The sequence below is a fragment of the Daucus carota genome, chromosome 9, assembly GCF_001625215.2.
Source record: "Daucus carota subsp. sativus chromosome 9, DH1 v3.0, whole genome shotgun sequence".
Taxonomy (NCBI): Eukaryota; Viridiplantae; Streptophyta; class Magnoliopsida; order Apiales; family Apiaceae; genus Daucus; species Daucus carota.
The window spans coordinates 6,742,760-6,759,156 of NC_030389.2; the positions used below are offsets into that span (position 1 = coordinate 6,742,760).

Sequence of the window (16,397 nt, forward strand, 5' to 3'; positions counted from 1 at the left end):
GATTATCGTCGGAAATTTATTGAAATGGCAGCCCCACTGGATCGCATTTCGGAGAATATATTGATGGGGCAATTCATAAACGGGCTTCGGGACGATATCAAGGCCGAGGTGCGCCTGTTAAATCCGATTACACTCGAACATGCGATGGAGTTGGCTATTCGAGTTGAGGAGCGTAATAAGGTGAATGGGTCACTGAAAGGGGGTTTTGGATCGCTGAAATCAGGTTCTTATTCTGGGGGTAGTAAAGGGAGTGTGTATTCTCCGTCACAAAGCAAGAGTGGTGTGGGGGGTTCGGAGTCACAAGCATCGGTGATATCACCTAAAGTACTGGCCCCTGTGCTGAGTGGTGTCAAACCATGGGGTGACGTTAAAAGACTGACGGAAAAGGAATTGTTGGACAAAAAGGCCAAGGGATTGTGTTTTCGCTGTGATCATAAGTGGTCTCAAGGCCATAGATGCAAAAACAGGGAGTTGAGTGTGTTGCTTATGGAGGATGAGACAGAGGAGGGCGTAGACGAGGGCGTTGAGCAGGAACCACCTCTGGAGGATCCCGTCCATACCGAGGTATCCTTAAACTCTGTCATTGGTCTTTCGAATCCTAAAACCATGAAGTTATTGGGGTATATTGGAGAGGAGGAAGTTGTGGTGATGATTGACCCCGGGGCCACCCATAATTTTATGGCCCGGGCGGTGGTGGATAAATTGCAGATACCAGTCACAGACTCGGGGAGATTTGGGGTCAGTTTGGGCAATGGTGAGGCGATCACCGGCCAGGGTGTGTGCCAGGGGGTTGTCCTTCACTTAGCAGGGGGGGTGGAGGTGTTTGAGGATTTTTTGCCATTGACCTTGGGTAGCTCTGACATCATTTTGGGAGTTCAATGGTTAGAGAAGTTAGGCCCTGTTACGACTAATTGGAAAACACAGGAGATGTGTTTCGAGTTGAAGGGGATTCCAGTGCGCATTAAGGGGGACCCGTCCTTAGTGCATGCTAAAGTTTCGTTGAAGGCCATGCTTCGCCAGTTACGTAGAGCAGGGACTGGCTACTGGGTGGAATGTAATCATATGGATACTTCGGTTATTAGTGCAGAACCATTTGACCAACAACTGGAGCGCATTCCACACTTTTTACGACCCACGGTCGCCCAGTTCCCTGTGCTGTTTCAGAACCCTGAGGGCCTACCTCCGAGTCGAGGTCATGAACATACTATTAATCTGAGGCAGGGCAGCAATCCTGTGGGCACTCGCCCGTATCGTTACCCCCAAAGCCAAAAAGACGAGATTGAGAAATTAATTGCCGAAATGCTTGCTGCTGGCTATATCAAACCGTCTAAGAGCCCGTATTCGAGCCCTGTGTTGTTGGTCCGTAAGAAGGATGGGTCTTGGCGGTTCTGTGTCGATTACCGGGCCCTCAATAAGGAAACAATCCCGGATAAATACCCGATTCCAGTAATCGAGGAGCTATTGGATGAGTTGAAAGGCGCCCAAATTTTTTCGAAACTGGACCTTAAAGCTGGGTATCATCAGATCCTTGTCACCCCCGAGGACACCCACAAGACTGCCTTCCGGACTCATAATGGCCATTACGAATTCGTGGTGATGCCCTTTGGGCTTATGAATGCCCCAGCAACTTTTCAGTCATTGATGAATGACGTGTTTCGGCCTTACTTACGCCGTTTCGTGTTAGTCTTTTTTGACGACATACTCGTCTACAGCAGATCCGAGTCTGAGCACAGCCACCATTTGCAGTTAGTACTTGAGCAGTTGCAAGCTAACCAGTTGTATGCTAATTTGAAGAAGTGTGATTTTGGGCGAACGACAATCTCGTACTTGGGACACATCATTTCAGGAGCGGGGGTGGCTGTAGATATGAGCAAGGTGCAGGCTATGTTGGATTGGCCCCAACCTCAGAATTTACGGGAACTTCGAGGTTTTTTGGGACTAACCGGGTATTATCGTCGGTTCATAGCGAATTATGCTGCTATTGCTCAACCTTTGACCCAACAATTAAAGAAAGATTCATTTGGTTGGACTGAAGATGCCACAGTTTCTTTTCAAAATCTTAAGTCAGCTCTGATTCATCCTCCTGTGCTGGCCTTGCCCGATTTTGAACAAGAGTTTGTAATTGAGGCGGATGCCTCTGGGTTTGGCCTCGGAGCCGTGTTGATGCAGGCCGGCCGTCCTCTGGCTTATTACAGTAAACTGTTAGGGGTTCAAGCACGCCAAAAATCTATATATGAAAAAGAGTTGATGGCCATTTGTTTAGCCATTCAGAAATGGAGACACTATTTGGCAGGGCGCCATTTTGTTGTTTGCACTGACCAACAGAGTCTGCGACATATTATGTTACAACGCGAGGTGAATGTTGAGTACCAGAAATGGGTGAGGAAATTAATGGGTTTTGATTTTGAGGTCCGCTACAAGCCAGGTCTGACTAACAAAGCAGCGGATGCCTTATCTCGTAAACAGGAGGATGTGAGTTTGAATGCCTTGGTTTCACGAGCTAGTGTTAATTGGGGTGTGTTGGATAAAGAATTAGCATCTGATCAGCTGATTCAACAGATTGTGGCCAAGGTACGTCAGGGGAAGGAAGACGTTAATGGATTTCATTTGCAAGCTGGGAGGTTATGGTTTAAGGGACGATGTGTGATCTCCCAAACATCCTCACTCATACCTTCTTTGCTTCTGGGGTATCATGATTCTGTTTTGGGTGGTCACAGTGGGGAACTTAAGACTTATCTACGATTGGCTGGTGATTGGTATTGGGTGGGAATGCGACGTGATGTCGCCAAATATGTGCAACAGTGCTCAGTCTGTCAGCAGCAGAAAGCTTCTCAGCAATTCCCCGCCGGGCTGTTGCAACCATTACCTCTGCCTGCTATGATATGGGATGAAATATCCATGGATTTTATCGACAGCTTACCCCTCTCTAAAGGGTTCAATTCGATTTTTGTGGTAGTGGACCGTCTATCGAAGTACGCTCACTTCATCGGGCTCAAGCATCCTTACACTGCCCAGACTGTAGCTGAGGTTTTTGCCCGTGAAATTGTTCGTTTACATGGGTTTCCCACATCCATTGTGTCTGACAGGGATCGGATCTTTTTGAGCTTGTTTTGGAAAGAGTTGTTTCGCTTACAGGGCACTACTCTAAAACATAGCACGGCCTACCATCCCCAGACGGATGGTCAAACGGAAATCGTGAATAAAGGCTTGGAGACGTATTTAAGATGCTTTATTGGTGGCAAGCCGAAGTCATGGGCTCAATGGCTGCCTTGGGCCGAGTTTTCATATAACACTGCTCCTCATAGTTCCACTAAGTTCAGCCCTTTTAAAATTGTGTATGGCCGTGATCCTCCTCATTTATTACATGTTGGTCGAGGTCAGACTCCGGTGCACAGCCTTGATGAGATGTTACAGGAAAGAGATGCTATACTTGCTGATTTGCATTTTCATTTGCTACAGTCTCAGCAACGTATGAAGACGGCTGCTGATAACCGACGTCGGGATGATTCATTTGAGGTGAGTGATCAGGTTTATCTTAAGTTGCAGCCATATCGGCAAAGTTCTCTTGCACGAAGACCATTTGAGAAGCTAGCAGCTCGCTTCTATGGTCCGTTTTCAGTTCTGGAGAAAGTGGGAAGTGTCGCCTACAGGCTGGAATTGCCCCCAACCAGTCGCATCCATCCTGTGTTTCACATTTCTCAGTTGAAGCGATTTGTGGGTTCTACACCAGTTTCTCCGAGTTTACCTGCTCAGTTGACTCCAGAATTGGAGTTGGTGGTTGAACCAGAAGAAGTGTTGGCGGTCAGGCAAGTGATCCATGGTAATTCAGCTCACATGGAGGTGCTGATAAAGTGGAAAGGGTTGCCACTATTCGAAGCCACTTGGGAGGATGTTACTCTCACTGCACAGCGTTTCCCGGCTTTTCACCTTGAGGACAAGGTGAATCTTGCAGGGCGGGGAAATGTCACACATCCGGGTCAAGGCTCACATGTGAAAGTGTTTACAAGGAAACGACTCAGGGGCATAAAAGACAATTCTGCTGCAGGGCAAAATAGTCAATAGAGAAAGGCAAGAGCTAGGGTAAATGGGAGAAAGGAGGCAAAGGAGAGGCATCGAAATATTGTTATGCTATTTTACTTTTAGATCTGGGAGAGAGCGAGCCTCTCGAATGCTCTGCAGCTTGTCTATTTTCCGTTGAATCCAGTAGTAAACCTATCTTTTGCTTGTTTTATTCCTGTTAATTGAGACCTTACTGTGAAGTTGTGCTTGAATTGGAAGTATTCCATTACATCTTCTTATTCTCATGAGATGATGATGTATAAACTTCAGTAAAACTACGAAGGAGCAATGCTGTACGAGATCAGAACACCAATAGCGCAGGAACTAATTTGCAAAAGAAATCACAATAAAAAATTTCTTTCTTTATTGTAATAATGTAATGTGACATACTTGGCCTCCATAAGAATTTTCATGCTAATGCAAATGAAAGTGAGGCCCTTTCAAGTGTACATAAATTTACAAGCTTGTCTCCAATACAGTTCAGATTTGGAACTGAAACTTGACAAGCAATCGAAGCACCTATGTAAGAATGTGGGTACTACACCAAAGAGAGAGACGTTATACTACACCAAAGACGTAGACTGACAAAGTAAAAATCAAAATAATTTTAATTTATGCCACAACTCCCTAAAAGTTATTTGGATTTGCTACTAATTTCGCTCCTACAGGCAGTACTATCTAATTCCGACTGATATATTGTTTGGATTAGAGGTTGGAATGGTCGAATATAATTGTACTGCATGTGAAAATTGATGCCAACTAAAATTCTGATAATATTACTTTTTTTATTACCTCTAGATTTTGCAGAGCATCTATGCATCTCCTTGACATTTATTGCCTTCATCAATTGTTAGCAGTCATCTTTCCACTGAAATTGGTATTCCAGCTCCTGGATACAAGTCACAAGATTCGAATAAATGGACAGCCTCATTTTTATCCATTCCTATAAAGAAGAATACAATATTAAGGAAAATTACCTTCACCGGGTCATCACACAAATTGTCTCAGTTGAAGGATTTTCTGTTTTTGTTTGTCTGGAATTTCTCAAACATTTTTAAGTTCAGCTTTTCAGAAAGGCACTGGATTAACATGTTTCCTGCCGCGCAAAGATGAACCCAACACCTTGAGAGCCAATAAAAGACCTCAGCCATAAGTTACAAAATCTGATGAAAAATATCTCAAACTCTCAGGTGGAATTAGTTTTCCGATGCATGATTTCTAAACAGCTCCGATGAATCAATTTGTCCCAATTTCCTGACCATCTACATGTCTGCTTCTGGTAACTCTACTTTTAGTTAATTTAGAAGGTTTGCATCTCTCGTCGTACTAATATTTCTACTTCTGGCAGAAAATAAGTAGCGCAACCTTATCAGCAATTGTGAATAGCTTGTTTGGTCCAAATCATCCAAAATAATGAGAACGTTTTTGAAACAAAGAATCTGCTTCAATTCTCTCATTCCACCTTTCACATCAGGGACCTTAAAATCCTTCCTCCTGAGAAGGTCACCATAAAGTTTCTTGTTTTTGTAGATGTTTGTGGTGCTAGATTCTCAATGATTTTTTGACTGGTGTCTGTAAATTTCAATAAGAAATATATGTAATTTAATTCTATCAGAGTTTATATTGTTATGTACTACTTGTATGTCTCAAATTTTGCAGAATATATATGAGTACAAGAAAAGAAGAAAAAGAAATAACAATATTATTAGCTCAAGACCCCTAAATTGTAAATTTTTTGAATTGTGTAGTAATGGCAACATAATATATAATTAAATTACAATATAGTACAATTAAATTATCAAATGTATAAACTACCTAGTTTCGTGTAAGTATTCATACTACTGTCCTCTGATAGTCGGACAAAATTAGCCGCATTCAAAATCTGGCTGACCAGCTAACTTTGCAGATGATAATAATGGTTCAATATGATACCAATTTGTATACAGGTGCCACTCTCTTTATCATATCAGATTGAGAATTTCGCAATGATCAGGCTCACTATTATAAATACAATGTAGAGACCGACAAGGCAAAATCCCCATAATCTTGGCACACGGAACCTGCACCAAGTAACTACTAGGAGCGAACCCATCAAGCTTAAAAGCAAGAATATGAAAGCAACGACTATACTGACATGGAAATGTAGCTCGTAAGCTTTAGGATAAACACTAGCTGTTTGTATCACCAATGCCGTTCCTAGCCCAAAAAGCATGTTAAACATAGGACCAGCAAAGCACCCTGCCATGGCCATAGCCGGCTGGCCTGCCTTTGCGACGGCAACATCAGCTACAAGATCACCAACTGAATTTCCCCATGCTAGAACAGTCAATCCAAGGAGTGCAGGTGGCAACTGGAGAAGTGACCCGAGAGCTGCCAGACAGTTCAGAAGTTCTCCGGCTACAGTAGAAATCCAGAACACACTCATGACAAATGCTGCAATCACTATAGGCATTTGTTCACTCTTTGGAGGGTCCTTCTCGACAGTGTAATGGAGAACCGCTAAAGATGAGCTTCCAATTAGTACAACTGACCAAAGAGGAAAATGAGTACTTGGAAGAAGGAACGTGACGGGATGATCTAAAGGCATGAATGATTTGCAAGTATACAAAAGGAGAAGTGGGCAAAGCGCAATGTTGGCAGATCGATAGAACCTGCTCCATTCAGAAGGTGAAGGTTCGGGAACAGTCAGTTTCAAAAGTAGAGAGACTGGAACCGCCCATACCTTTGACACCTGAAAGAAAAAAAGAAAGGAGAATTATACCAACAGTACATAAATAAAGGAGAAAGCAAAATGTAGGATAACTTTAGGGACATAAGGATCTAATGTTAATAGAAGAAAATAAATATTGAAGAGATAATAATATCCTAAATTCCACTATGAAGCAAATGTTTTGTGGGTAAAAGTAAGGGGAAGAGACTCCAACAAATTATGCTTAACAAGTAGCTACACCTCTGTATAATACAATTACAATATAAGATAATAGATTAAGGATGAATTAGGATGAGCAGGGGAAATGATTAGAAAGTTTGGTTTCTATCATGTAACTTTAGTTATATCAATTATAAAAAAAAATCGTTATAGACTTTAAAAGCAGGTTTTAGGTATAAGGTGAGATACCTTGCTAACTTTTATGATAGTGTAACCCACACTTTACACAAAACAAGCCAGATCCTAATCACTTTTGAGTCTTGTTGTGACCAAGATACGGAAGTACTACGAACAGCTGCTGCTTTACATTATGACATTATGACTTAACTGAAGCATAAAGTCTCCATTTCACATGATTTATAGTATTTTCATATAATTGCACACAAATTTTACTAACTTTTTTTTTTGCATATTGAGCAGGTTTAAAATATATATACACATATATAATGTCTGGCTTGTATGTTGTTTACTATAAATATATGATTATCAGAAATTTTTAGAAAGTCACAACATATTCTATATTCCGACAAACCAAAAGGTGCATATCAAATCATGTAGATAATAGATAAATTGTTATGTCCTTGAATCCTTAAGGAAGAACAGCAACATGCAGTCAGACTCGATCTCCTTGAAAATAGCTATGGTTATTCATTCAAGTGGTAGATCACCATCTATTTGGTTATCTAACATCTCCTCCACAATTATTATACTTAGCCCAGAAAATCTGATTATTCATGTCTAGTTGCTTTCAAGGATAATGCTGGAAAATACAAATATTTAGCTTTAAGGAAGCAGAGCACTACTACTAATATCAACAAAAAATGCCCTGCCCGGATTTCAGAAGAAACTACATGCAACAAGCACATTTTAGACTACTTAAAAAAACTATTGTTTTGCTTTTAGAGAACTACCTCAAACTTAAATGAAGTTATCTGTTGAATTATTATTCTTATATCAGCTTAAATATTTTGCTAATTACATTCGTGACCCTTTTTGGAATTTTACTTTCTGTCCAGTTATTTCAAGTGTTTTAGTAATCAACAAGTGCATAGAAGCGTTTAAAAAGTTAGCCTATTAATTAAGTAAAAGTATTGATTAAAAATTTAACATGTTATGGTTGCTTGCATATACTATTTACGGTTTAACCCCTACCCTCTTAAAACTCATATTTTCTTTAATCATTTTTAGTATGGCGTACATAAAATTTGGCAAGGGAACTTATTTAGGCAAGTGGAACTAACTAAATTCTATAATATTCAATTGCCAGCACTTGCATTATTGACACTGATCACAACATATAGGTATGTGATATGAAAGCCTATGCACCATGTTACCTTAGATACACAGGCCTTAGTTCGTGTGAACAAGAAAGGATTTTAAATTAACAAAAAACTTAATTCGAATCATTCATGAAATTCTCTCCTAAAACTATATTTCTGCAATAAACCAGTAAACATTGTAGCAATATATGATTGGTAACGCAAAGATATCCACATACACTAGACAGCTAAATCACCACCACTGCATTAATAGCAAATTAAACAACAAAAGCGAACACAAATACGTAGCTAAAAACATTACAACAAAAGTTAGCATAAAACCTACGTACCACAAAGCATCATACTGCAAGAGTTTAGGTTTTAGTATACAAAGAAGACAAAAACCATTAAACTGGAACAAACAAGTCAAGATTTAGATGAATATATCACTGGCATAGCAAAGATATTCACATACATTTCAGACTTCAGTAATCAAATCACAACCACATCATCCACAAGAAATTAAACACTAATACGAGGTTATCAACATTTCAAGTAGCAACAATAACCAACATCCTAAACGTACCTGATCAAACGCTTGCCCAAACCCAAACCTAGGCTTCCCTTCCTCGAAACTCCTCACATTTTCCACAACAACTTCCACCGAACCCTTGCCAACATCCTCACCCCCACCTCCCTTCCCTTTCCCCCTCCCCATACCCAAATCCATCCAAAACACAACCCCGACAAAAAACAAATAAAATGCAACAAACCCAACCGCCTGCCAAAGATAAATCTCCGCACTAAGATACACATAAAACAGAAACAAAGCAGCAGTCAAATAGAACAACACATCCCTCACAAACTGTCCAGGCAAAACACTAAACGGAGCAGCATAAATCGCCACAAACCCCACCACGAAAGCCGAAACAAAAGTCCCAGCAGACAGAATTGCCCCAAATCCAGTTCTCGCTTGCCCCCCTCCCACAGCAGCCACAGAAGCAAACACATCAGGCGCCCCATTCCCAAGCGCCAACAAAGTCACAGCCCCCATTGAATCACTCAAGCTCAAATGCCCCACAAGCTTCGTCACCACCACAGAGAATCTCGATTGAGCCGTCTTGACAAGCACATAGAACTGCAGCAACACGCAGAGCCCAAGAAACGCGATGGACACAAATGGGGTTTCTCTGAAGACGCAGAAATGGAGGGAGAAGTAATTGATAAGGCCATTCGAGGGAGAACAATGGAGGATTGAGAATTGGCAGCGGAAAAGTCGGGGGGTGTCGAGAATTGAGGAGCAGGACTGGTGGGGCGAGTTGAGGAGGAGTCTGTGGGGGAGTTGAGATGGGGGTTTGAGAGGGATGGAGAGATTGATGAAGAAGATGAGGAGAGTGGAGAGGATGGTTAGAGAGATGGGTAGAGAGTAGAGAGAGAGTGCCATGCCATTGATCAGTTGGTGTTTTGTTTGATGCCGCGTTTGAGTTGAAGTGGTTTTGGTTGTCTTCAGTTTTAGATCTGATTTAGCATATGTTAATTGTTGTTTTAGTGATTCTCTGTTGCATACTCACTCGGATATTTATGGTTTTCAATTTTAATGCTAAAGTTTGTATTTGTCGGTTGTAATTTAATGTACTATACCAAGTATTCCCTCCGTCTCAATGTACATGATCAGTCAAATTGACAATATTTTGAGTGAAATTTATATATATTATGAGTCAAGTTCTATGGAGTACAAAATATATTGGAGTATTGGAGTACAAGATTGATAAAATATAATCTAGTCATCTGAATTTTAATTTTTTTGGTTCTACAATAATTGTAAACATCCGACAACCTGCAGATTATGTTCTACAACATAAACATTGTAATCAAAAGATAGAACGGTTACTTTTATAAATCGTAGGACATTATGTTCTGCAATATAACTTATAAGTAGAACAACAATCTTAATACTTATTAAAGTTGAAAGATATTATTTATGATTAAACTAAAAATTTATGATTTGTACTCCAATACTCCAATGTTTTTATGTACTCCGTATAACTTAACTCTATATTATATAATTAAAAAAATTTAAAAAAATATCACTGAAAAGTAAATATGGCCTATTTTAATATGTACTCCCTCCGTCCCCCTCAATTGTTTTCATTAGGGACGGTGACTCGGCACACATTCTAATGCTCTTATAAAATATAGTTTTATAAATTATTTTGAACTTTTTCTTCTTCTGAATAAAAATTTACTATCTAAACTTTTATACAAAAAAGAAAATTTTCAAAAAAAAAGTTATGAACCTATGTTTTATATGCGCCTTAATATGCGAGTCGAGTAATGCAAAAAAAATGTAAAGAAATGAGGGGACAGAGGTAGTAACTTTCTATTTTTAAAAATAATAAATAAATATTTTTAAATAATTGGTTAAAAGTTAGTCAATTTGATTTCTCGAAAATCAAAAGAGACATATAAATTGAGACGGAGAGAGTACGTAAATTTCAGCCAAAATTTGATCAATTTAACTATAAAAAATCAAACAAGACAAAAGAAATGGGACGGAGGGAGCATGAATTCCCACCTATTGGTCATCGTCCACCTAATTCTTATGCCTTTCAGTTCCATCTAATTCTTATGGTTTTATGAATTCTCACCTACTGATCATCATCCACGCCTTTGACCGACGGGGGAATATTCACAGTTGTCTACTATCAGGAGGTAACCAAGAGCATCACATGCCTTGGCATCATCAGCCTCCCGCACAACCAACTTTGAAGAGGCCTATATGATCAATGTCAGGTGTTAAATTGGGATATTCGATCAACCCACCTAGTTTCACTACAAGAAAATCCGAGATTCCCAACGGAATTTTCCGTTGGCAAACATGAAATCCCGTTGGCAAAATGGAATGCCAACCGAATTACCAACGGAATAAACTGTTACTAAAAACCTCGTTGGTAAAGTTTTCCCAACGGAATATGGATTCCGTTGGTAATGTTACAACGGATTAACAACAGACTAAGAGGCAGTTGACCATGAAAAGAAATCCAATATACCAACGGATTTTCCGTTGTTATTATGCCAACAGATTGAATCCGTTGGTATTATGCCAACAGACTCAATCCGTTGGTATTGTGCCAACAGACTCAATCCGTTGGTATTGTGCCAACAGACTCACATTCCGTTGGTACATTTGCCGACAGAATGCCAACCCTTTTTTCTCAGTTCTCCGTTGGGAAGTTGTAAATAAATATTAAAATTTAATTATTTACATTCCAATTCTGTTGGTAAAAACCGTTGGCAAAATTATAAAATAAAATATTTTTTTTAATTTAATGGATACATTTAAATCTTTTTGACATCCCTGTATTCTAACATTAATAAAATAACTAAAATAAATTACTTAATTAAATAAAGAAAAATTACATAAATTAACAAGAAAAGGCAATATCCAAGCATCCAAATTTAATTCATAAGTCACAAGTCATACAAAATACATAATATAAGGCAGACAGTGTTTTAAACTAGTGTTCAATTTCCATTCCGAATACTAAACACCATAGCAAGTTGGCTCTTCATCTCTTCCATCTGCTTCTTCATCTCTTCTAATTCTTGATTTCTAAGCTCCTGCAATTCCTTCACTTGGTTCTTCATGTCCTGTAGCTCCACCTGCATTTGCTTGTATTCTTCATTGTTGAAGTTGGAGTGCCTGTACTGACTGCTCCCAGAGTCTGATCCATAAATAACACTCTGCAAGGAGCCAAGGCCATAAACTCTGTTCTTTTTGTCTAGTCCGCTAGCAGCCTCTAGAAATAATTGGTCTTCATCAACAACTTGAGGTTCATCAGAACCTTCAATAGGTGCCGAACGCTCCTCACGTAGTTTCTCAACCCTTTTCTGTAAAAGAAATAGAATACATGTCGCAATATAAACTTTTAAGCGAGAACATGACAAAACACTAACAGAAATAATAGTACTAAAATAACAGTACTGCTTAAAACAAACTCACATATACTTGTTCCGCTTTCTTGGTAACAAATGTCTTTTTATCATGTTTCACTGTATGTGTAACAAGATAAACATCGGCCGGAGTTGGATCCTTACCTTGAGTCTTGGCCTGAAGTTAAAAAATTAATTTGCAATATCAAAAAAATACAACAAAACAAGTCAACTAAAAAGAATATAAATGAATGTAAATACTAGATTATTGTTCTGATGATATGTGAATGACACTAAAAGGACTAAAAGGATTTCGAGCAGTACTGTTGTTATTTTCTACAGTACTGCTTCCATACCCTGCTTCCATACCCTGACTAGGCGGGAGATCTTGGCGCTTACTTTTCCCAACGAATTATTCCGTTGGTAAATTGTGGTTGGTGATCGGTTGGCGATCTGTTGCTAACTGTTTGACCGCAGCCTATGCTAAAATTGGTCAGCATTCCGTTGGGAAATTGTAACGGATTTGTTTCCGTTGGTAAATTTGGTTGGCATTTCCGAGTTTTCTTGTAGTGTTTCATGCTTCTCAAATGAGGCTGGGCCTCCACGGTCTGAATTTTCCTTATCTAAAAGAAGTGGCCCATCATGCTAAGGTCTGGAATGAGAAACATATTCTGATTATGTTACTTAATCCCCAAAAACTACCTCTAATTTGATCCTTATAAATAGGATACATAGGCACACTGATTAGGGATAAATGAGAGCAACCTCACAAAAGATAATACTCCTTCGATCTTGTGTATATATAAACCTTAATTTCCAAACAATCTCAGTCGAACTCTAAATCAAAAATCACATTCTATCATATGTTATTATCAAACACCACTAATTTTTGAAAACCTTCTCGAATCTTCTCATCACCATATTTTAATCTATTAGCATATATTTTAGAATTAATTGCAATTGGCACCCCTTTGTTTTCAGCATAATGCACATTGCGCCGAATAGTTTTGGAAAATACACTTTGTAGCTCCAGATTTTTAATCCGTAGACACTTTGCACCCTTTCCGTTAATTTCTACCGTTACTGTTAACTTTTGCAGGGGCATTTTGGGAAAATTAATTATATTTAATTAAATTCAGACCTTTATTTAATTTTTCTGACCATCTAAACGATATTTTTTAGAAAAACTTAAAGAACGAAAGTTGTAGAGAATAAAAAGATCTTCTTAGAACTATAAGGTTCAAAATTTTCGTAATTCTTTTTATAATTATTCTAAAAAAATTCAAAAATTAGCAATCTTGTAAAAATGAACAATCGTTTTAAAATAATTATTTAAATTTTGAACCTTATTGTTCTAAAAAGATCTTTTTATTCTCTACAACTTTCGTTCTTTAAGTTTTTCCGAAAAATATCGTTTAGATGGTCATAAAATTTAAATAAAAGTTTGATTTTAATTAAATATAATTAAATTTCTCAAAATGCCCCTGCGAAAGTTAACGGTAATTAATTTACTACAACCAGTGGCGGATGCAGGATATAGACAATGGTGTGTCACAAATTTAACACATGTAGATAAAATTTAGAAAAATCTTGATTTATAGAATAACTAAAAAAAATGTTTCAAACAATTACAATTGTTCTCTACGACTTCTCATGTTTTGATACCTATCTACGATATCATTTATTTTCACCTTCAAAAACAAATCTCTCTCTTGATAAGTAAGCAAGCAATCATTTAACATCTGATCTCCCATACTATTGCGCAATTTTGCTTTCACTTGTGTCATTCCAGAAAATACTCTCTCAACGCTTGCTGTTGCAACAGGAAGAATCAACACCAATTTCAACAACAAGTAGACACTTTCATGAGTTATATATTTTCCTGTCTCAACAAGTTTCATAGAAAGTTCACCAAGAGTTTTCAAATTCCAAAATCTTTCATCTTCTCTAACAGAACTGATAAAATTTTCAAGTGAATGCTCAAAGAATAGCAATTCGGTACTTGAAAATTCATTGGGATAAAATGTGGCAAGCCGTGCTAATTTACTTTTATCAAATGCAGCAAATCGATTTGTAGGATTGAAACAAGACATGCAAGTTAATAATTCCTTACTGACCTCGGGAAATCTATTTTCAAGTTCTTGTGCCTTATTGGAGTCTAGTGTATCAGAAACTTCTGCAATAGCATCCAGTGACTCAAGTATAACAGGATATAAATCAAGCACATTCAATATTGTTTTAAAGTGAGAGCCCCAACGAGTATCACATGGTCTACCTAAGCCTCGTTCTTGATTTAAACCACTTCCCGATTCAAGTTCGCCTAATGATAATGCTTCAACAACTCGGGTAGCCTGTTTTTCTCGAAGAAATTCTTTTCTTTTAGATGAACCTCCCACAAAATTTAGAAGAGGTGCAAGTACATCAACAAAGAGCCAACCACAATCTGAATTTCTTTTAGCAATAGCAACTTGTGTCAATTGAAGTTGATGGGCAAAGCAATGTACAAAGTATGCTTGAGGACATTCATTTAATACTAAAGTTTTAAGGCCATTGATCGCACCTTGCATATTGCTCGCACCGTCGTAACCTTGACCTCGAACTTGAGAGAAAGTGAGGGAATACTCCATAAGCAATGACTCAATAGCTGCTAAAAGCATCAATGAAGTAGTGTTAGGTACGTGCACAACACCAATGAAACGTTCACATACTTCTCCCTTTCGATTTACATATCTCAAACAAAGAGCCATTTGTTCCTTATCAGATATATCAGCAGATTCATCAGCAAGAATTGCAAAAAAACCACCATCCAGCTCCTCAAGTATTGCTTTAGTCGTCTCTTTTGCACAAGCATTGATAATATCTTTTTGGACAATTGGAGAAGTGAGTTGGCAATTACCAGGGGCCATTTTCAAAACAACTTTAGAATATTCAGGATCATGTTCTGAAAGAAGAGTTAACAATGAAATGAAATTACCTTTATTCATGGAATTTTCAGATTCATCGTGTCCACGAAATGGCAGCCCCTGTAACAAGAGCCATCTAATGGCTGTAATTGATGCTTCCAGTCGCACTCTATATGCACTCATAACCTCTTCTGTTTGTTTCGAAAAAGCAGTGATAATGCTGCCCCTCTGTTTCTTAAACAACTCCATAGCAACCACAGCTTTATTGTGAGCACTCGTGTGCTTGCCAACATGATCTCTAATTGTGCTTAATCTATTCCAAGCCCTGAAACCCTCGTTGACAAAAGCATCACCTCCAGCCGTATACTCAGCCTTAAATAAATAACAAACAAAACAAAAGGCAGCATCCTTGGAGACACTGTATTCAAGCCAAGACCGCCAAGTATCAAACCATTTCACATTAAACCGACGCTCCTTAGTCCCGAATAGTGTTTGAGGAAATTCATAATCTTCTGGTTGACAAGGGCCTCTTTGTATGTACGTTCTCCTCACTAAATCTCTCTCATTGGGATGAAAATCACTCAATTTTTTTCTTTTGCCGGGATCTTGTGGAAGACTAACAATATCAAAATCAAGTTGAGGACCTTGAGGTATAGTGACTGACGGAGAAGAATCCTGGTGGCTTGGTTGAGTTGCCTGTCCGACATTGATTTCTGTCTCTGGAATTTCTTTTTCTTCACTTTCTTGACCTTGAAAAGCATTCACTGCAGTTGGTTTTTTGGTAAAGAAGCTTGAGATATCACGAGTACTTAACCTTTTCATTCCGTCAACAACAAATCAAACCCAAGTAGGAATCAATAACGCAACAAAAACTGATAAAATCAAACTATATCCAACAAATATTCACTGTGACATTTTATCGAACATCTTGAGGTCTCTGTTTTTTCTTCTTCTAATTGCAATTTTTAAAAAATCTGAAACCATGAGTATAATAGAGGAGAATCTTGGAGATGAATCATATCATGAATTTGAAGATTTTAGAATGAAGAAATCAGTCCGAGAGGCTTGGTATTTGAAGCAGGGAGGAAAGGGAGGAAAAGGGTGTGCTGTGTGGAGTATGGTGTGTCACTGCTTTTTAAAATAAAAGATGCCCTGTATCCAACATTCCAACTGATGTATATGAATAAAAAAAATTTTGAAAAAAAAAAAAATTAAAAACAATGGTAGGTCACGTGACCTCCCATTACCCACTATGCATCCGCCACTGACTACAACCACGAAAAAATGTATAAAACACAATTATACATAAGAGAT

The 16,397-nt window shown here is 38.5% G+C and overlaps 2 protein-coding genes and 1 long non-coding RNA gene across 3 annotated transcripts; all 3 read right to left on the reverse strand.

Moving 5' to 3' along the window:
- Positions 1-5,740: 5,740 nt before the first annotated feature.
- On the reverse strand, positions 5,741-9,807 carry LOC108200364 (cation/calcium exchanger 5). Its single transcript, XM_017368490.2, has 2 exons — positions 8,834-9,807; positions 5,741-6,790 (listed from the first exon to the last, which is right to left on the reverse strand). Exons 1-2 carry the CDS (start codon positions 9,689-9,691, stop codon positions 6,026-6,028), a joined length of 1,623 nt encoding a protein of 540 aa, XP_017223979.1. The 5' UTR covers positions 9,692-9,807; the 3' UTR covers positions 5,741-6,025.
- A 1,846-nt stretch (positions 9,808-11,653) lies between these two features.
- LOC108201169 (uncharacterized) lies at positions 11,654-12,549 on the reverse strand. Its single transcript, XR_010287696.1, has 2 exons — positions 12,251-12,549; positions 11,654-12,138 (listed from the first exon to the last, which is right to left on the reverse strand). It is a non-coding gene; the product is annotated as an uncharacterized LOC108201169 (long non-coding RNA).
- A 1,209-nt stretch (positions 12,550-13,758) lies between these two features.
- Positions 13,759-16,388, reverse strand: LOC108203026 (uncharacterized). Its single transcript, XM_017371713.2, has 2 exons — positions 15,155-16,388; positions 13,759-15,040 (listed from the first exon to the last, which is right to left on the reverse strand). Exons 1-2 carry the CDS (start codon positions 15,903-15,905, stop codon positions 13,809-13,811), a joined length of 1,983 nt encoding a protein of 660 aa, XP_017227202.2. The 5' UTR covers positions 15,906-16,388; the 3' UTR covers positions 13,759-13,808.
- Positions 16,389-16,397: the final 9 nt, after the last annotated feature.